The sequence below is a fragment of the Arachis hypogaea genome, chromosome 20 (assembly GCF_003086295.3).
Source record: "Arachis hypogaea cultivar Tifrunner chromosome 20, arahy.Tifrunner.gnm2.J5K5, whole genome shotgun sequence".
Taxonomy (NCBI): Eukaryota; Viridiplantae; Streptophyta; class Magnoliopsida; order Fabales; family Fabaceae; genus Arachis; species Arachis hypogaea.
The window spans coordinates 142,827,787-142,849,493 of NC_092055.1; the positions used below are offsets into that span (position 1 = coordinate 142,827,787).

At 31.5% G+C, this 21,707-nt stretch overlaps 5 protein-coding genes and 1 long non-coding RNA gene across 8 annotated transcripts; 3 read left to right on the top strand and 3 right to left on the bottom strand.

The window, feature by feature from the left end:
- The first annotated feature begins 1,153 nt into the window (after window positions 1-1,153).
- On the top strand, window positions 1,154-3,863 carry LOC112786734 (putative GEM-like protein 8). The gene is made up of 4 exons (XM_025830104.3): window positions 1,154-1,407; window positions 1,698-1,778; window positions 2,503-2,747; window positions 3,532-3,863. The coding sequence occupies exons 1-4, from the start codon at window positions 1,260-1,262 to the stop codon at window positions 3,706-3,708; spliced, it is 651 nt and encodes a 216-aa protein (XP_025685889.1). The 5' UTR covers window positions 1,154-1,259; the 3' UTR covers window positions 3,709-3,863.
- Window positions 3,864-6,038: 2,175 nt separating this feature from the next.
- Window positions 6,039-9,513, top strand: LOC112784231 (protein TOM THREE HOMOLOG 1). 2 transcript variants are annotated; one of them, XM_025827374.3, is made up of 11 exons: window positions 6,039-6,345; window positions 6,427-6,517; window positions 6,627-6,679; window positions 6,794-6,886; window positions 6,977-7,048; window positions 7,578-7,650; window positions 7,746-7,791; window positions 8,039-8,102; window positions 8,196-8,249; window positions 8,330-8,407; window positions 9,083-9,513. In XM_025827374.3, the coding sequence occupies exons 1-11, from the start codon at window positions 6,163-6,165 to the stop codon at window positions 9,173-9,175; spliced, it is 900 nt and encodes a 299-aa protein (XP_025683159.1). In that variant the 5' UTR covers window positions 6,039-6,162; the 3' UTR covers window positions 9,176-9,513. The 2 variants fall into 2 exon arrangements, with proteins under 2 accessions (XP_025683159.1, XP_072085531.1); XM_072229430.1 differs by having other exon boundaries at window positions 6,043-6,345; window positions 8,504-9,513.
- A 2,235-nt stretch (window positions 9,514-11,748) lies between these two features.
- Window positions 11,749-13,909, top strand: LOC112784449 (uncharacterized). The gene has a single exon (XM_025827650.3). It carries the CDS (start codon window positions 11,827-11,829, stop codon window positions 13,636-13,638), a length of 1,812 nt encoding a protein of 603 aa, XP_025683435.1. The 5' UTR covers window positions 11,749-11,826; the 3' UTR covers window positions 13,639-13,909.
- A 408-nt stretch (window positions 13,910-14,317) lies between these two features.
- Window positions 14,318-16,011, bottom strand: LOC112786595 (CASP-like protein 1C2). Its single transcript, XM_025829965.2, has 3 exons — window positions 15,857-16,011; window positions 15,254-15,356; window positions 14,318-14,554 (listed from the first exon to the last, which is right to left on the bottom strand). Exons 1-3 carry the CDS (start codon window positions 16,009-16,011, stop codon window positions 14,318-14,320), a joined length of 495 nt encoding a protein of 164 aa, XP_025685750.2.
- Window positions 16,012-17,459: 1,448 nt separating this feature from the next.
- On the bottom strand, window positions 17,460-18,641 carry LOC112786596 (putative clathrin assembly protein At1g25240). The gene is made up of 2 exons (XM_025829966.1): window positions 17,805-18,641; window positions 17,460-17,702 (listed from the first exon to the last, which is right to left on the bottom strand). Exons 1-2 carry the CDS (start codon window positions 18,639-18,641, stop codon window positions 17,460-17,462), a joined length of 1,080 nt encoding a protein of 359 aa, XP_025685751.1.
- Window positions 18,642-19,339: 698 nt separating this feature from the next.
- Window positions 19,340-21,654, bottom strand: LOC140182800 (uncharacterized). 2 transcript variants are annotated; one of them, XR_011878934.1, is made up of 3 exons: window positions 21,503-21,654; window positions 19,778-21,177; window positions 19,340-19,697 (listed from the first exon to the last, which is right to left on the bottom strand). It is a non-coding gene; the product is annotated as an uncharacterized lncRNA (long non-coding RNA). The 2 variants fall into 2 exon arrangements; XR_011878933.1 differs by having other exon boundaries at window positions 19,340-21,177.
- Window positions 21,655-21,707: the final 53 nt, after the last annotated feature.

Genomic DNA, 21,707 nt, shown 5'->3' on the forward strand with positions numbered 1-21,707 from the left:
CATGATTATTAGAAATATAAGGAATAATTATGTATGTCAACAAAAATCAAACACAAAAGATCAAATAATAACAAACAATTTGGAAGTAAGAAATGGATGAGAAAAAATAAAAAGTTACATACTAGTTGTAAATATATTTTAAAAATTGTATAAGTATTTCTCTCTAATAATAATTAAACAAATAATTCCAATCAAGCACTAAGATTAAGGTTCACTATAGGGTGAGCACGGGTCGGTTTGGTTGGGGTTCAAAGTGAAATTAGAACCGAACTAATCGAAATGTAATTGGTTCGATTTAATTTGGATTTATATTTTTTTGTGCATGTATCCGAACCAAATCAAACTGATTAAGAACGGATTGGTTCGGTTCGGGTAATTGGGTACCCGATGACTTTGAAATTCATAAAAAAACTAAATTTTTATCTTAAAAATTCAACAAGCACAATAAACATGTAATATTAATATAAATAATCTAAATATGTTAAACACTAAATACATTAAAAACTAAACTCATTAAAATCCAAATATATTAATAGTGAATAATCTCACTAAAAGCTATATACATATTTTTATTTTTTTATTTAATTAAATATATCATCGGGTTCACAGGTTGGTTCAGATTCTGCATCTCCAGAACCAATACCCGAACCAATCACTAACAAAGGCCATTAGATTGGTTCGGATTGGACCCGATTACCCTTTAGTTTCAGAACCAATTTAATTGATTCGGTTCGAGTTCGAACAGATAATCAGGTACCCGCTACCCGTGCTCACCCCTAGTTCACTACCTAGCTAGTTTCAATTCAAAACCAAGGAGCCTTAATGAAAAGTTGAAAACCAAGGTTTTTATTTTTTAAATCATTATTTATTATTCAAACACAAATGGTGAAGGTCTTTCTTTTCTTTGCTTTTAAGGTTCTTACTTAGAAATGACGTAGACCAATATATCTTTTTTGTAAAAGCAACCAACCATGCCATGTTCAAATTTTGAACAACTTTTTAATGAATAATTATTATTCTTTGATGATGATCCAAAGCTGACTCATCCAACACAAAAATAAAGTATAGAGATTAGATGAATATGCATCATGCATGATTCAATTCACACTCTTTATTTACCTTTAATCAATTATATATACACCATACTAAGCATAAGGGGTTATTATTCATCAACCAAAGTATAAGTAATAAGGAAGAAATTAAATTAAAGAAATATATTATTCAATATTGAATAATAATATTTGAGCAGAAGATTATATATGAAGAAAGGTAATTTACTTCTTCAGGAGTTAGTTACTAGTATTCCAATTATTTCAAGAGCATTTGGAAATCCATCAAAGAGATACTTAGCTGAATCTTGTTCTGGAAAATATCATAACAAGTCTTCAGCAAAAGCAAAGAAAAACAGTAAGTATATATTTATATTACCAAATTTGATTTATTAGTTTTGAATTTTTTTTTATTATAGTTAAAGGTATGCTTAAATTAGTTTGTGTTTTTATATGGATTTTTATTTTTAGTATTTTCTATGTTTATATTTTGTAAAAAGAAAAAAAAAAGGGTAGAATAGCACATGAAAATAAAAATAAGATTTTATTATATTTTAAATAAATTTTTTAAATACTAAAAATTAAAATAGAGAATGTTTTCTTAAATTAAATATACCTTAAAAGTTTAATGTTCTTTCATGATTTCAGGCAAACTAAATTCTGTTCTGACTAAGATGAACAAGTTTGGGAGAAAAGCTGACAATTTTGCAAATGGAGTGAGAGAGCATGGTATATATCTTACCATTAATTAAACACTATTATTTAATGATTGTTCAATTTATATTTTTTTCAGACAAAATTAAATGAGAATGAATTATCATATCAGTTGAAAATTTTAATTGATCATATCAAATGTAAATTTTTATAATTGATAGACAAAGTGGAATTATTCAACATATATATGAATTGAATCCAACAAAAGAATATTCACTCTTCAATAGCAAATTTTTTTTCTATATAACTATACATAATAAATGATGTTTTAGTTGGTTATTATTTGGTTTAATTACTCTGTCGGTCCTGATAGTTTCACTAAATTTTCAATTATGTCCCTATACTTTTTTTCTTTTCGATTGAGTCCCTATATCATATTAGATTTTATAATTAGGTCCCTACTATGACAAAAACGTTGAAATTAATAGAATATTCTGTTAAACAAAATAAATATGCCTAACACTTGACTGAATATTCTGTATAGTTAAACAAAATATTCCGTTAATTCCAACGTTTTTTCACAGTAGGAACTTGATTGCAAAATCTGATATAGTATAAGGATTTAAATAAAAAGAAAAAAGTATAGAGACTTAAATGAAAATTCGATAAAACTATAGGAACTGACAGAATAATTAAACCTTATTATTTTGATAAATTTTTTTCCTTTTCAAAATAATCAAATCTAAACAAGCTCCCCCAAAAAAAAAAAATCTAAACTATATAATATTGTGAGATGCAGTGATGAGACTTGGTGGGATGAAGACATCTAATACTATGAAAGTGAAGAAAAATTTCATACAACTTTTTGGTATGAAAGAAAGGGAGAAGCTTCTGAAAGCATCACAGTGCTATCTATCAACCACTTCTGGTCCTATTTCTGGCATTCTCTTCATTTCAACTCATAAAGTTGCTTTTTGTAGTGATAGATCCATCAAGATTATCTCTTCTCCTGAGCAAGATTTCAACACTAGAATCCATTATAAGGTAACCAATTGTTTTCTAGTATTCAAATAAGTCCCTAACTTTTTAATTCGAAGGCAAATTCTATGGTGCCTATAATTTTGGTGTCGAAATTGCCGAACTTATCTTGTATAGTAAGTTTTAAATATTAAAAAAAATTTTATTTTTATATTTTTTAATTTAAATATTAATTTTTATCTTCTTTTAGTAAGTTAGGCAAATATAGATAGATACCATAGAATGCACCTAATTCGAAATACATAAGTTCCTGACTAATTGTAAATACAAAAACGATCTTGATATTTTAAAGTATGAGACATTTAAATTTCTCCGTCTTGGAGAGACTTTGATGTCTCATGTTTTAGAAAATGAAGGACATTTTTGTATTTTTAATTAGTCGATGACTTATTTATCTTTGAAATAAAAAATCAGAACCTATTTATCGTTACTCCAATATATAATATATTTATAGATTTTGAGTTTAGGATAATATTGTGGCGGTTGTAATTAATACCGCTGCAAATGAATTGCATCATTATTGGATTGTAATATTGTGTTGTGTTTCGAATTACATATTTTAATAGTGACATAATTCAAGATTGCAATATAATTAAGTTTAGTGGACTGTAAAAAACTAAATTTTAAGTTGTAAACATAAGAATTCACACTATATAGGTTATAATATGCATAGTGACAATTGGAATTGCCTCAAAACCTAAATTATTATTACTTTAATCATAACTGATATTTGACTAATAATTATGTATTTATATATATAACAGAAATTTTGTTTGTTAATTTATTTCAGGTTGCTATTCCAGTTGAGAAGATAAACTGTGTCAACCAAAGTCAAAATGTGGAGAAGCCTTCAGAAAAGTACATAGAAATAGTTACCGAAGATAATTTTGACTTTTGGTTTATGGGATTCTTAAATTACCAGAAAACTTTCAAGTATTTACAGCAGGCAATGTTCTCTCATGCTTAATTAGAGGAGAAAATTTATTTACCATTAAAACTATGACAATATTTACAAGCTAGTATGTATAAAATCATAATGTATATGTACAGAACTATAGAAATTGTCAATGATCTGTTGTATAGTTAATGGAGAAATTGAATAGAGTAAGTATTTTTGAATTATTTTTTCAATACACTATACCAATTTTGGTAAATAGCATTAGCAGCGGAGGAATTTAATGACGACTTTGAACTGTCGCAATTTCATACCTAAGATTCGGAAAAATTAATAATAAAGGAAGTTAAGAAAATTAAGCACAAAACTGGCCTTAACGTAATTATCTTAACCAATAATATTTTCTTTTTCATCACATATGAATAATTCATTCTGGCCAGTTCATATATATGTTTTAATATGCCTTCAAGCTAAGTTTCTATAGTAGTAAATTTATATAATATATATTGAAATATAAAATAAAAAATATACACTAAAAATAAATTAAATTATACACGTATTTATATATAAACACATAGTAATTATTTTAGTAGTTAATTTTAGTGTATAAATAATATTTTTAAATTTTATGTGTTGGCTGATATATTATATAGTAAAATAATCACATGGTCTAGTAATCAGTGGATTAGTTTAACAGGTTGTTAGTTGTTACTCTTAATAACATGAAAAAGTATAGGTAAACAATGAGAACACTAAATAATGTGAATAATGGATATGTCGGATGTTCAATTCAATAAGTATGCAGATGATTATGTTCATTATTTTTAATTGGATGGTTATTTCTTTTGATTCGATTTACTCATGCATAGTTAACAATGGCTGGATGTTCAATTCAATAGATGTGTAGATAGTTATCCTAATGTTAAGATTTAGGAAGTAATTTAGGGGTAGAATATTTTTTTACTTTATTGGGTCAATTCTAGAACCTATTATTCACATTATTTACAAAAATTATTGTCTATCTAAAAAAACCGTAATAACATTCGTGTATATTCGATCTTCAAGAAATCTATTTGAACATAAATTCTGTATATACTTTTTTTCATCTTTTATTATTATTATTATTATTATTATTATTATTATTATTATTATTATTATTATTATTATTATTATTATTATTATTATTATTATTATTAAGGCTTTAGTTACCTACTTATTGAAAATTAAATTTGTTCGAAGACAAAAATTGTTGGAGACTTAATATTATAATTCTTGTACTGATATTAATTGAATAATAAAATATTAGAGTGTTTATAACAAAGTTATAAATAATTGAAGAAAATAAATGTATTTATCTTACTTGACTCCAAAATTAATTATTTTTAAAGTAAAGTGATAAATAAATTTTTAAAAATTTATCAAGATAGATTAATTTCTAAAGAAAAAAAGTACTAATAAATTTTTTTAAAATAACAAATGTGGAGTAGTTTAAACCAAGATCTTCTATTCTAATCATAGAAACTAATTTAAAAGTAGTATGTTTATGGTCTAGTTTGGGTAAATAGTTTAATTAAACTCATTTTAAAAAATAGTTTAAACAATAAATGCCTATATTAAAAGTAGCTTATAAATAAGTTATTTTGTATTTAAATTTTTAGTTCTAAAAATACTTATTTTAAAAGAAATGTGATAAAAAGCTTTTTATTATAAGAGAAGTAATTTTTTTAACTTCTCTATAAGCTCCTAAATAGTTTCTTAAAAAGCTACAATTTGATTTTGAACAGAGTAGTGCTAGGGAGCCAATGGCCTAAGACCTTCCGGATCTGGAACTCTAATACCATTTCCTGAAACCACTCATCCCAAAAACGTAACCTGACAGGACAATGTAACACTAATAATCATATCTCTAATACTTTCTAAACCTTCATTGTACATATTGTACGCTTAGGTCATTGGCTCCTTATACTTTCTCTTACATCAAACATTAATACTATTACTTTTCATAAGTCAAAAATTCAAAAAAATTACTTTTGAAACTTTTCAAATGGGTCTTACATATTTTTTTTTTTACCGAAGATATAGAGACTCAAATCCGCAACTTCTTAATTGAGTATGGGAAGACTATGCCATTTGAGCTATTGCTTCTCGACCAAATGGGTTTTATATATGCTATCTTAAAAGATTTTATTAATATTTTTTTAAGGATTAATCTATCTAAAATGTAAGAACTATAACTCAAATGATCTAATCTTTCCCATGCTCACCTATAGGTTACATCTTCGAATCTCATTTCTAATTTTTTTAAAAAAAATCTATCTAAAATGTAAATTTTTATAGATTTATTTAACAATTTACTCTTATTTTTATTGATATAAATTTTTTTTTTTTGTATTAACAGAGTATGAAAATTAACTGATACAGCAAATAACTGAGTGGTGTTACCCTCACACAGATTCACACAAACCCTCAGTTAGTTACTACTTACCATTTCGTTTCTTTCATCAATTTCACTTCGATTCGAATTTCATGGCCCGAATCGACATGCTCTTCACGCCGACGGCCACGTCATCGGAGCCGTCCGTCGTGCCGGCGCTTGAGCTCACGGCTTCCTACAGCTGGTGGCAACACGTCAACGATTCTCCGCCGTGGCAGGACCGTATCTTCTACTCTCTTGCCGTCTTATACGGCGTCGTAGCCACCGTAGCTCTGGTACATACATGCATCACTCTAATTAGGTTTTCCTCTTTCTTAATTTCAGTGTTTTTATTTTAATTTTGTTTATGACTTTAGGTGCAACTAGTTCGGATACAATGGAGAGTTCCAGAATACGGTTGGACCACTCAGAAGGTCTTTCACTTACTCAATTTTTTGGTGAATGGGGGTTTGTATCATTCCAATGTTATTATTGAACACTTTCTTAAAGATTCTATTTATGTAGCAATTTTATTAAGTGATATATGATTTGGATTCGTTGTTTCTGGTTTTTGCAGTTCGTTGTTTAGTTTTCATATTCTATCGGAATGTGGAGAGTTTACAGCCAGAGGTATAGGGGGATATGCAATTTTATTGATGATATTTTTCCAACATTTTGTTTTTAATTTTTTTTCTCCTGTAATCATAGCATTTAAATACAGTCATAAGTGTTTTATGTGTATAGATTGCTAGACATATCTTACTTGACCTGCCAAGTCTTGCTTTCTTTACAACGTATGCGCTTTTGGTTCTGTTCTGGGCCGAGATTTATTATCAGGCAAGTTTTAATTTGTGTTATGGTCCATTTGGTTTGGTCTGTGTTTACATCAGCTTATGACTGGCTCCGTATCGACCGCTGCTTTTGCAGGCGCGTGCTGTGTCTACTGATGAGCTCAAACCAAGTTTCTATACAATTAATGCTGTGGTTTATGCTATTCAGGTAACAATTGCACTCTATCCCTGAGTTTCTAATTGTATTTGATTTTTGTATTTCTTAATTGATATATAAACTGGAATTGATATAATTTCACAACAATCAAACACCTGGACCATTTAGGATTTGATGGAGTATTAGGTATTTAGCAGTATGTTAGGAGTTTTATGTTTGTATCTTTAATCTAGACACCAAAAGGTTTCAAATGATAGGTCCGTTTCTGTCCCGTATTGAACCTAACTGATCATGGAATCGCTGAACCAATATAGTCTTTGAGGGTTATGTCAGTGGATAAGCTTGATACTGCATGCACTGGTTATGTTACTTGTTCACACATTATTGTTAATGGCTTTGCCCAATTTATGGATTGAATGGCATTAACAAAAAACAACAAATCTTTGCTTCTAGTTTTCTTATGCTCCACGAGATGCTCAACCGTTGACCATAACATTCAGTATATTAGTATGTTGTGTCTTTAATGCTTTTGTTATATGTCCTGAGAGTTGTTCAATAACTTATCTTGTTTGTTGGCCAGATTATTTTGTGGTTGATATTATGGTGGAAACCTGTCAGTGTCATGGTCATTCTGTCTAAGATATTCTTTGCAGGTTTGTCACTGATGGAGATTTGATTTATCATTTTAATTGCTTGTAGGTGCTTTATGAAGTTTTTGCTAATGTATTTAATCTATATTTTGCTATAGGGGTCTCTTTGTTTGCAGCCCTTGGCTTTCTTCTCTTTGGTGGAAGGTAATTTATTGTCTTCATTGAGTCAAAAGTTTTGTGCTTGAAAGAAAAATGGAGTAGATAAGCAACTCCTTATGTGACATTTTTTCTTACTTCTTAATTATCCAAACTGTGCTGCCTTTCTGGACTGATTGAATGCAAGTAGTGCAAACAATATTGGCTAGTGTATACATACTTTGTAGTTGGCTATGTATCTGTGTATTCCGAACCCTTGTGATTTCTCCTCTCCTTTCTGATTGCTCGTTGACAGATTATTCTTGATGCTACAACGCTTTCCTGTTGAATCCAAAGGGCGACGTAAGAAGTTGCAAGAGGTATGCAATTTGATGTAAAACTATTTCTGTTTCGTTCTCCTGTCCCACTCTTACCCCTGTAGTGACCTATATGGTTTGTTGTTTCTAATACAGGTTGGATACGTGACCACCATATGTTTTTTATGTTTTCTTGTCAGATGCATTATGGTGAGCTCCTTTCTAATAAAAAACCTCTTATTCCTGTTGCATGATTCAAAATTGAGTCTGAATGTATTATGGTATGTCAGATGTGCTTTGACGCTTTTGATAAAAATGCCGACCTTGATGTCTTGGAACACCCTATTCTCAACTTCATATATTACCTGGTAAGATTTCTGCATTCCTTTGTTACGATGCTTTTATTGCCATTAACGTTATTGCTTCTGTATAAATTTTGATTAGAGCTCCCTTTCGTGAACTAGATAGGTGGGATGGGTGGCTTACAGGGATCATAGCTCCCACCTTGTTTATTACAGCTCCTTAATGACCAACAAAGTTGTGACTTGACTACAAGGCCCTTAACTGCTTACTTTTCTTATTTTTGACCTATTCTACTCGTAATTTTTCTTTAAGGTTTGCTTTTGTGCTTTATTTTGTTAGTTTTGTTTTCACCTGAGATGAAAAAACTGACATTTTCACAGCCTATTTTTTTTCTGGATAAACGTTTTGCTAAACTATTGATGCTTGGATTTTGCATTTTCCCTTCCTTTTTCCCATCATGTCATGTGAGATTTTATCAGCTTCCTGTTAAGCTTGTTATTATCTGCAACCTGAGTACAAGAGAGTTAGTTGTTAAATTTGACCATTCATGGCGAAGCTCTTGAAGCAATTGTACTATTTCCATGCTTATAGAAACATTTTACTCTCTAATACTATACTGAAATCACACTAGCATTCTCTTGCTTAATACTTTGACTTTTTCTCAAGGGTAAGCTTTCACAAAGGGTGTTTGTATTGATTTACTACCCATTCCCCTTACTGTTGGCATATTTTTCCTGCAGTTGGTGGAAATATTGCCTTCAGCTTTGGTTCTTTTCATTTTGAGGAAGCTGCCACCCAAGCGAGGTATCACACAATATCACCCGATACGCTGAAAAGATTGAACATATCTAGGATTACGGAAGTTATCAGTGACTCTTTATATTCTTCGCTCTAGAGAGACAGGATAGTCTTCGTGTTGTTTGGATTGATAGCTTGTAGTTGTAGATTTTGGTACATGACATTTCACGTATTCTCCAACATGTCGAATTTTGTTATCTCTGAAATGTGCTTTGTCTCTAGGACTTTATTTCCAATTTTATTATGCAGTTAAACACAGTGAGCAACCATAAGTTGGAGAAGGGGATAGTCATATCTTGTATAAATAGCATGTTAGTCTATTTGCTTCTACAAGTAGGTGAAATGTCGCATAATTGATCCTTGTTTTGCTTGATTTTGTGTGTTTCTTTTGGTACAATTTTTGTTTGATCTTTTAAACTTAACGAAACTGTAACTATCCCAAATTTCTTGGTAAATCATGTATGAATGCTCAACAGAATCATGATTACTACCCATACAACCAAGGCAACAGAAAATTGAGAATAGAAGCATTTAAAACCGAGTTACATGGCTGCTAAAAGATCAAAGAATGCTTACCTGGTTCAGATTTGCTGTAACTTAAGTGATAAATTGAAAAACTGCTGTTGCATTATTGCGGATATGATAGCTCTTGCCTCTAGTGTGACGATGCTTGTGTTTATGGTGAGGTGAATATGCTACTTTTGACAATGATTCCATCTTCAACCCATGTTATTGTCCTTAAGCTATCAAGTATTAGTATTTGAATGTTTGGTTGGCTTAGCTCAGGAATGGTAGGTTTGAATATTTTAAGAGCCTGAGACAATGTAAAAAGTTAAAATAACAGGCATAATGTGGTAATGTATTGAATGATCAATGTAATTATACATCAATAGATTAACTTTGTTGGTTCTGAATAAATAAAGTCTTCAAAATTATATAAAGATGAATTAATAAATTATGTTAATATCTAAGAGAAAAGGTTTGGTAATATGGGTTTTCTTCTGTACTCTTGCTTTTTTGAGACTATCGGTATTTATTTTATAATCAATAAATAAAATTTAATCATGTGTTTTATAATAATTAAGTTTAGTTCTTCCTTGTCATTTCTGCCAAAGTTGATTAAATTAGTATCAATAAGGGATATGATTGGAAGGAATTTTTTTTTTAAAAAATAAGCACTTATGATAATGAAAAGATTAATACTTAATATATACATTTTTATTTCTGATAGAACTAACGACTAAAGTTTGGTTTGGGAAAATTTTTTGAAGAGGTGAAAGTATAAGTATCTTATTTTGCGTTTGGTAAATAAAAAAACTAGTGTAGCTATGTTTGCAGTTTTTAAAAGTTATGGGTGTTTTTGAAAGTATCTAAGAGGAGCTTTTCAAAATTGGTTTATACTTATCAAAATTAAAAAGTCTAATATAATCTTATACATTAATTAATATCTAAATTTTAAAAACTATTATAGTATTTTTAAATTTTAATTTTTTTTTTGGTGACTTTTTAAATTTAAAATTTAAAATCACCTAATGTTTATTATAATATTTTTAAATTTTAAAAGTTATTTTACCAAATGTAGTTGTTATTGTTTGTACTTATTAAAAGTTATTTTTAATTTAATTTATCATATGTTATAATTTTTAAAAGATTAGCTTTTAAAATTAATTTTTATAAGCTACTTTTGAAGAGTAGCAAGCTTTACCAAACAAAGGATCTGTTTTGGAAGTTTTAAAATTAACTTTTTTGAGCTTTTGACTTAATAATATTTGGTGCAATTTTCAAAATTAAATTGTAGTTTTTTAAGAAGTTATTTAGGTGTTTATAGAGAAGTTAAAAAAAAACTTCTCTCATAATAAAAAGTTTTTTTTTATCACATTTCTTTTAAAATAAGTACTTTTAGAACTAAAAATATAAATACAAAATAACATATTTATAAGCAATAATGTTAGAAAAAAAAAAAAAAACAGTTAGAATACTAAATAAAGGAAGTTATGACTATTTTTAACTAATTTTTTTTAATTATCAAATATTTTTATTTATAAATTATTTTTAATATAAATATTTATTGATTAAGCTATCTTTTTAAGAAAAATTCAATTAAACTGTTTATTCAAACTGAATTTAAGTCTAATACCAATCCAAAGTACTTCCTATACGACAGATTGTGAAAGTTCTTGGCATAAGAAAAAGGAAAAGCAAAATCAGTTATAATTTATAAATTTCGAGAACATGATTTATACATGAAACAAGAATAAAGACAACGCTAGAATAAACTTTTAACTTATCAATCTATGCATAAAACAAAACAAATAAACCCTATTTATCTTTACAATTTAATAATTTAACATTGTGAATCACTTTCAAGTTTCAACCAAAATAAAAATTTGTCCACAAAAAAAAAAGAAAAAAAAAAGAATTGGGGTAAATGGCTACAAGTGATTAACGTGGCCTTCATAGAGTTTTAACATAAATATACAATAATAACAATAATGAAATTATTTTGGCAACTCACACACCACAGGTCAATTTTTTCAGTGACTAATATGATCCACATGTTTCAGATATCCAAAGCTATCAGATAATAATATTAAAATAAAATTAAATAAAATAAAAAAGCCACATAATAATAATAATATGATAACACCAAAACCACGTTCAATTGAAGACTCCCTCTTCTGTTTCCATGGCCATTTCTTGCACTGCAGAATGGTGCTCAAGAATCACACTTCACCATGCATTCCGTTCTTCCTTTTACACTCTTCCGAACCCTAACATTTCTAGATTCTTCATCCATGCGAATTTCTCAGTTTCCCCTACGCCAATCTTGGAAGAAGCATCTTCCAACTTGATCCATCATCTTGATTGCAACTATGGAGATTCTCATTCGCAACAGTATTCCAAGCTGTTAGCTACCGATGATGACCGGAATCTGAACGAGTTCTTGTGTGGTTTATTTGAGGATTCAAAAACTGAGGAGCTTGCATTTGATTATTACCAGAGGTTGAAGGAGAGAGCAGAGTTTAGACCAGAGAGAACAACTCTTAACCATGTTGTAAGGTACTTGTGGAAACTGAAGAAATGGGATTGCATTTCTTCAGTTTCTGAAGACTTTAAGATTTATCGTGTGCTTCCTGATAGGGATACTTGTTCTAGGTTGATTTATTCTTGTATTAAGCATAGGAAGTTCAGGATTACTGAGACTTTACTTGATGCTTTTCAATTTGATTCTGATGTTGCTACTTTAGCATTTGGTTCTGCTATGAGGGGTTATAATAAGATTCATATGTTTAGGAGAACTGTTTTAGTCTTTCGGCGAATGAAATTGAGTAATGTTTCTGCTGATTCTGTTAGTTATTTACATGTTATGGAAGCTTACTCGAGATTAGGGGATTGTGGTGAAGTGGTTAGGTTGTTTCATGAGTTTGAGAGTAGGAAATTGAGAGATTCTGCAAGGTACTTAGGTGAGGCGTATGAGATTCTATGCGTTTCGTTAGGGAAATCTGGAAGAGCTTTTGAAGCTCTTGATTACTTCAGAGAGATGATCAAGAAAGGGGTCTTACAGTATTCAATTTACTCCACATTGGTATACTCTTTCGCGAGTTTGCGCGAGGTTTCTGTTGCTGAGGAAATTCTCAGAGAGGCGAAAAGCAAGACGGTGATAACGGATCCTGAGGTCTATTTGAAGGTTGTGGTTATGTATATTGAAGAGGGTTTAGTTGAGAAGACATTGGAAGTTCTTGAGGAAATGAGGGATGCTGGTGTTAAGGTTTCTGATTGCATATTATGCGCTGTTGTCAATGGATTCAGCAAAAGAAGGGGCTTTCCGGCTGCAGTTCAAGTATTTGAGGAGCTGATTTCTCAAGGCCATGAACCAGGCCAAGTCACCTATGCTTCGGCTATAAATGCCTATTGTCGCCTCGGCCAATACAGCAAAGCAGAGAAGGTGTTTGAAGAAATGGTGGCAAAGGGGTTTGACAAGTGTGTTGTGGCCTATTCAAGCATGATTGTGATGTACGGCCGGACTGGAAGGTTGAGAGACGCGACGAGGTTGATGGCGAAGATGAAAGAAAGAGGGTGCCAACCAAATGTGTGGATTTACAATTCCTTGATAGATATGCATGGGAGGGCTAAGAACTTGAGGCAACTTGAGAAGCTTTGGAAGGAAATGAAGCGAAGAAAGATAGCACCGGATAAGGTGACCTACACGAGTGTAATCGGCGCATATAGTAAGGCAGGGGAGTTTGATACATGTGTGAAACTTTTCAATGAGTATAGATTGAATGGGGGCGTAATCGATAGGGCCATAGCGGGTTTAATGGTTGGTGTGTACTCAAAGGCAAGTATGGTTGATGAATTGGTCAAGCTCTTACAAGACATGAAAACCGAAGGGACGATATTGGATCAGAGGCTGTATCAGTCTGCTTGGAATGCTTTAACCGAAGCCGGGTTGCAACTTCAGGCAAGATGGCTGAAAGAGTGTTTCTATGTAGCCTAGTCTGCTCTTTCAATTTTTTCATAACAATGGCCAAATCTGAAGGTGAAAATGGAATTATTTGAATATAGGTAGATCAATTAATGCTTGTTTCTTCTAGCACTTGGAAAAAAGATAGGTAGCTATATTGTCATGTGTATAGTTTTGGGGTGAAGAAGCTCAGCTTTGTACAATGTAGTAGTCTTTCTTTCTTACAAAAAAATTGTATGTATGCTTCCAAATTTGTACTTATATTCTGACATACATAATCCAAGTAAAAGGCCATTAGTTGCAAGCTGAGAATGTTTTTAAGTTTCTGTCTTTCTGGAACCAGGAACACAACCTATGGTCTAGGATTTTTCTCTCGAGTACGATCTTTGCACACACATCAATATGATGCTGTCTATGCACACCACACCACCTTGATATTCAAAATATGAATTTTATTTGATGCAGTGACAGTGCTTTATACAGTCATTCAATCAGATTTAAGTATTTAGATGACTTTTAAGTAATGAGTTTGAAAATTAGTTAATTCTACTAATGTGTAGATATACAACTGGTTATTTGGGTAAAATTCTTTACCACTGACAATGTAAAAAAGCATTAAATTCTTCAGAAATTTATCATGAAAAAGTGTCAAAAACAGATAAAGTTCTAACTAGTGACAAAGATTAGGATTAATTCAGTATATACATGTGGTTTATAATGTGATATCAATAAGAATGGAATTGAATTCAGCTTGAAGAGCTAGCAAAAGGAGCAGGAGGTAGATTACTACGCCAACAAAGCCAATGCCACATGCAGAGAGGATTCGGGCACAATAAGAAGGAACTTGGTGATATATTGACTCCCAACGTGCATGAGGGATGCCATTCCTTTCTATGAGACCAACTGCCAATGCTGCTGAGCAACTTGAGGACAGTATCACAACCAAAACCTACTCAACCATCATATAAATCGCAAAAAAATTTGTTATCATTCAAGTTTAGGGTGGTGAAAACTCAGGTGCAGTTAACTTCATATGCAGTTGACATATTTGACTAAATTATTATCTAACGGCTCTCAACTATCATAAAGTTAACTACACTTGAGTTTTCACCATTAAATGAACATTTTGTTGTTAAACAATAGTATAGTATTTAAATGTAACAACAATATTGAGGTTGCAATATGAATAGGTGAATTATATGGTAAAGATGTAAGTTTATAGATTTTTTCTTTAATAGAATGAAAGAGAAATTAATAACGGTAGGACCCACATTTTGAATAATAATAAAATAATAAAAAATAACTATAAAAGGAATTATATTCTCTCTCTATACCACTCCAATCTGTACAATAGAGTGCCCCAAACTATAAAAGGAATTATATTACAGTAGAGTGCCCCAAAATATAAATAGTAATTGAAAACATTGAAAAAAACTAACTAATCATGCATTCTCAAACTTTTCAAAAGTTTTTCTAAGGTTTTCTCTATGTAGGTTTTACATCAGTTATCTGATTAGTGATTCATATAGAATACATATTGAATTATATAAAATTTTTGAATTTATAATTGCTTTTAATGAAAAAAAGAAATAGTTTCATGAAGTTTTAATGAGAATAAAATGAATGATAGTGTGAAGGAGGGTATTACCGAATCTAAAGCAACTACTAATTGCCATAACTGACTCTTCCTTGGAAGAAAGACTAGCAAAGTGCCATAAGCAGAAATTAGATAATTTGCAAATACAAAGCACCTGTAGCAAAGGTCAACCAAAGTCAAACAAAAGCCATTGAATAATTCCTTTAAACTAAAAAATTCCCTTAATCATGTCAACTGAAAAAGTTTCACTATTAATTTGATTCTAGAGAATTCATACTAGACTAGATATTATAAGTATAACTAAGTAAAATTTAAATTTTAAAGACTTTATTTCCATTTAAAATTTAATATTAAAAAAAAATAATTTTCATATACTGTCAATACAAAAAATTTTACACACACAAGTAATTGTATATTGCTATATTAGTAAAAATAACTAATTTTTAATCACACTATTTAAAAAATCATCTAACCTCTGAAACTTGATTAAATAATCGTATAAAACTCTTTACAATATAAGCTCATCAAAATTAACAAAATTATTACGTGCACACACCAAAATTAACCACTAAAAGAGTATTTATTTCGAAACAGAAAAAAAAAAAAAACTATCGTAAAAGAACAATAATCCACAAAATTAAATTATGAACTCACCAATAGGATGGTATGTCGCCAAAGGTGACAAGAACAGAAGAATCAGTATAAGTGGCGGTTTGATGTGCACTGAGCATAACACTAGCGGCGGTGAGAGTAGCAACCGACGCAAAACCCCTCATACACCTACCAAAGTTGGTAGTATTACTTTGCATCACTTTAGTATGGAACAACACAAACACTATGGTTGATTACTTGGGTTTCTTTTTTCTCTCATGCTTGTGATGTTCTATGTTTTTTGGCTAATAAAAATCTCGTTTCTCAATCACATAAATTAGAATATTTTCCTACCAATTTAGTGTCATTCCATATTTATATTAAACTTTTTCATCTAATAATAAATATTACTACTAAATTACAATTAGTAATTAACAGTGTATATTTATATATATGGAAGAAAAAAACTTTAATTTTATTTCATAGATATTTGTTACAATAAGAATTTAGTTATATCTTAATAAAGATATTGGTAATAGAGAATAAAATTAGAAAGCTTCTATTTTATTAATTTTTTTTTGTCTTATAAAAATTATATGTTTTTTATTTGATCAAATCCTTTCCTTTACCAATATTATTAATTAGATCAAACTATATATTATTGTGATTTTTTAAAAATAATTTTACTATATCATTGCATCCTATTAAAATTAGGATGTATCATATATGTTACCAAATTAGAAACAAATTATCATCAAACCATTCCCATCCTCCTGAACTTTCTATATATAATATATATTTTTCCTTTTTTTTCCCCTCACTTGCAATGTTTATAAGATTTTCTTTTTCCCCTTTATTTTTACTTAACCTATTTTAATAATCTATTTTTTTTTTTTTGTTTTCCACGGTATCCCCCGATTCGACAGGTCAAGAATTAATCCGTCGCAGATCTGAGCTCCATTTAAGAGTCTGCCGCTGGCCAATGAGTTGTTGCATGCACAAGGCGACTCTTGAGTGAGCTTTTTAATAAACCTATTTAGTGTTTAACTATGATGCACAGACAATAACATAGACACGGGACACGCCGACACGTGAATTTTAAAATCTTACATGATACGGGGACACACATATATACAAAATATAAAGTATTTTTTAGATAAATCGTAATGATATTTTGATATTTTATTGATATTAAAATATAAATTAAAATTTTTAATTATTTTTAATGTCTTATTTTAATTATATCAAATATTTAAAATATTTTTTGTTTTAATAAATAATAATATATACTATATCTAAATTTATTTTAAAAATATATGTTAAGAATAAGACAAGACACGCTGACACGTGATGGTATTTAGATGTGTCCAGGTGTGTCCGGAGAAGAACTTTTTATTTTTTATTAAGACACGGTTGGACACAGCAGACACGCGTATCGGACAAGTATCGGTGAGTGTCGTGTTCAAAATGTGTCCGACACGCCAACTCAACGAAGTGTCCGTGCTTCATAGGTGTTTTTTTTTGTGACTATGCTTCATAGGTGTTTAATTACTAGCATGTTAACAGTTAAGAAGAAAAATAAACACTGAAAAAAAAAAAGAACCACCATGATTTCACAATAGATGATGAAGTTAATAATTACAAAAACAGCAATTAAGTAATTTTATTAAAAACTTATTAGATCTGGAAGAACATGATGTTGATGAGGATTATAAGGCACAATGCTATTATAAGAATCCAGTTCCAAAAATGGATTATAATTATTAGTAGCAGCAGCAGCAACAACAACAGCACTGCTCATTTGATCAAATGCCACGTCATCATCAAACACTTCCCACTGATCAGTAATCACTGTCTTCTTCATCAAGAAATCATTCTCTCTAACAACAATTGCCATCTCTTCATTCATCTTCTTAACAACATCATCATCATTTTCATCTTTTTCATCCATGTTCTTATTCTTCTTCTTCTTCTCATTCACGCCATCAATTATTCCTTTCAATTCTTTTACATCTTTCTCAGCCACCCTCAAGATCTTGGGAGAATCAGAAACATTAAGAACCCCAATCTCCCTACAGAATTCGAAATACAAGGCGAGTTTATCGCCTTGCATTTCGCCTTTCTCGATGATCCGAAGCGCGGTTCCGGCTTCAACCGTTCCTCCCATATCAAAAATTTTTAGAATCACTCTCTCCATTCCCTTGCAGTAGCTATCATAAACTTCAAGAACCTCGTCGATTACGCAATCCATGGCTTCAAGAACAAGCACAACGTGCATGGAAGGATTTCGCGGCTTCACATGAAGGATCGCGTCGATCAAACCTTGAAGTTTCTCTAAATTCTGTAACTCCTCCGCCAGAGTCTCCTCCGTTTTCTTCCCCGGCTTCCGCTTCCTCGCCGCCTGAGCGCAAACGTACGATGACTTGAGATCCAAGTAACTGTAATAGGCACGGATGAAAGCGTTGTATCCCCACGCTTTTTCGGGGTTTAAGTGACCGTCGCTAAAGTGTGTCATATCAAATGGAAGCCTTCTTAGCATTTGAACGGTTGGAAGGTCGAAACAGAACACGCCATGGATGAGCATTAGTCCTTTAATGGCGACAACCCAGCTATGAGTCTTTTCCATCCTCGTTGACAATGTGTAGAGAAGAGGTTTCAGGTACAATGGCGAGCTTCGCAGCCATTGGAACACCCTTTGTATGCTCTTGTAATCCATACATTGCTCGTTATGGCTCGTCGCCTTTATCACCACTCTCTCCAGATCTGGGTGGCCGTGCGGCGAGAATTTCGCCACCAAAATGCTGTAATTGTCCTTGAGAGCTCCGGCCGCCCTCTTCCATATCCTCATCTTTATAATATTCTTTGTAAGTAAATAAAAAGGGACAGAAAAAGCTCAACACAATAAAGTGGAACAGTCAAAGACTGGGCGAGAATATTCGAGAGGAAAAAGAAAAGAACAAAGGAAGGAGGGGAATGATAGTTGTGTTGTGAGATTCCCCTGATTGGGTTTGTGTATGAATTAATGTGTAAAATGGAATTGGAGATTGGATTCAAACTTGGCTGAACAGAAAGCTTGGGTTCTTGTGGTGGTGCTGCTCAAGCTGCACAGCCTGTGATGTGTTGTAATGTTGAACTGTTTTGTCTTGGCGGGGCATTTTTGGAATGTACGCGTTGGAAATAGTCAAGGGTTGTTTAGCTGTTACAGTTACAACAATGTCTTTGACTTAATTCACAAGCCAATTCTAGACATTTTTGTGTGCAAATTTGGTTTCCGATTTTGTCCTTATTACAGATCTCTACCTATTAATAAAACTGAATCTAGAATTTTTCTTGCAATCTAATTTTTACTACACATTTCAACACGCTTTAGCGGGTTTTAGCCAAGATCACTCCTTAAATCACGTGTGTTAACTGCATACTTATGAACTCAATTGTTACTATTTTTAGAATTAATTACTTATATTACTCTTTTGAAACATATTGCAAAGATATCACTATTTTTGTATAATAATAATTTTTTTTATTAAATGGAATTGAGAGAAGAGATTAAATGGAATTGATGAATAAACTCAATCTAAAGTGAAAGATCTCAAATGAAACTAGCTGATACACGTGGCTTATATAGCAGCAAACTACAACTAACTTAGCCTCTAACTAACTGATCCTACGTGGCAAGTAAGAATAACTAACTCTACAACTATCATCTACTTAATTTAGTCACGCCAACCATGCATGCATGAGCTGAATTTGGCTGCATGAGGTTGCACCATATGCTGTGAGCTTCTCTTAAAACATAGATGCTATGTGCACACCAAAATTTGATAGAGAATATTATCCTCTGCTTCAAGTTACAGCAAGTTTTCCACAACTCCACAAGCATGGTTCACAAATAGTTTGCTACAACCTATGAAACAAGTAAAATTCAAGAGTGAATGGTGTTATAAGGATATGACTCTACACATTCATAATATTTCAATGGCTCACCTACACACTCAAATGATGACCTTCTTATCCATAATAATGCATGGAATGTGACTATGTGAGCAACTTTAGGCCATTCTAGAATGTAGAAACCTTGAAGAAATGTGAGACACTGGGGTGCCTCTTCTTCTTCTGAAATTGAAAATGATTTCAGATTCTTACATTCTATAAAGTAGAGCCACTTGAGCACAGGGAGAGAGCCTAAGGAAAATGATGCCAGTGAGCAACAACTATTCCATATTTGTCAAAGATTCAAGTGCCGTGTAACTACGCAGGGATTCATGATTTGGGAATTCGAAGTTCTCACAATTTTTGAGGAAATGGTTGAAATGAAGGAGAACATCATCCATAAAATTCAGGACCAATAGTCTTCACTGAGATAATATCAAATATGATGAGTTCTTTAAGATTATGAAGCTGTCCAACAGGTGGTAGTGCAAATGAGGAATTACCTAACCAGTTGGGAAACCAGGTTCCACCATAGAATTTGATGGTTAGTTTGTTCAAGTTTGTTGAAGGCTGCAGGTGCTCCAATACAAGATCTAATGATAGATCTTCAATTTGTTCTTTCTTCTTCATATTGGCTTGTGAAGCATCACAGGGGTCAACAATGTTTTGTAGCTTTGAAATGCAGAGCTTCCCCTGCAAACTGGGAAATTTTTGCAATTCTCCCACCTTCAATCCATTTTTCTGTCTGCTAACAACAAACCCAGATAAAGTTTGGAGACTTTTTTGTGCCGGTATCTCCTGCAATTGAGTTCCACTAATGTTGAGGTGGCGAAGATTCACCAACATTTCTATCTCCTCAGGTAATTCAGTGAGAAACTTACAATCAGACAACAGCAAGCTCTAAGTACCTTAGTAGCAGAGCAGGTTGCACATTTAAATTTGGCAGATCCCAAATGTTACTTCTAAGTACCTTATTCCAATCATTTTTCGACAATTTGGTGCGAAGAAGACCCCCCAATGCAACTGCAGCTAAAGGCAAACCATCACATTTTTTCCCAATTTCTCTTCCAATTCCTTCTAGGTTGGACCTTTCACTGGAATTATTTGCTCCAAATGCGTGTTCAGCAATCTTCACTATCAAGAGATGTCAAATGGAAGAAAGGAAAGGTTTGCATAGCAGAGTATTCAAGTTATCAGTATTTGTTGTTTTTGAGGTAACCGATTCAAGCACAGTCTTAATGACCCTGAAAACATCAAAATCCTTTGAAACACATGCCCATGCTTTTAAATCAAACTTGTCTTTAACTTCATCTTCTTCTTTCCAAGAAGTGAAACATTAAGCTTCCTTCTCCTAAAGAAGTCCAAGAACTCATTGGAAATGATCTTATCCAATAACACCTGAACAGAAGCAGAGAGTAATGTCCCTCCCACAATAGCAGCAGCCATATAAGACCCTACAGTTGCCAGTAATTAACAGTATTAATTTACAAGAGAAGTAGTGTGTAAGTAAGGATTAATATATAGCACACAAATTTCTCACAAACAAGTTTCTTAGTATTTGATGAATTTACAATTATACTTTAATCAGTTAATGATGATTATTCTTAAGTAATTAGTAACAAGTTAGAACAAATGAATAGGATAAATAGAACACTATAAGAGGACCAAAATGTGGTTTATTGATTCTATCAGCAGATGTTATTATAATCTCTCTCTCTCTAATTTTGGACCTCAGTAATTAAAGAAGAGAGAAAGAGAAAGACAAAGATGAATTCTTACCTTAGAAGTAGAATTTAGTCAAAAACCAAATGACATGATTAGAAGCAATTAGCAGAGCTTCTCTCAACTAAAATACTTCATTTCCTTCATATCCAGATCCAGCTGCTTCTTCTTTGATGAGAAGTCACTCAAAACTCAAAGTCAAAGACGAAGTCAACATCAACCTTAACAAAAAAATCAATAACAAATCTGAATTATTATCATT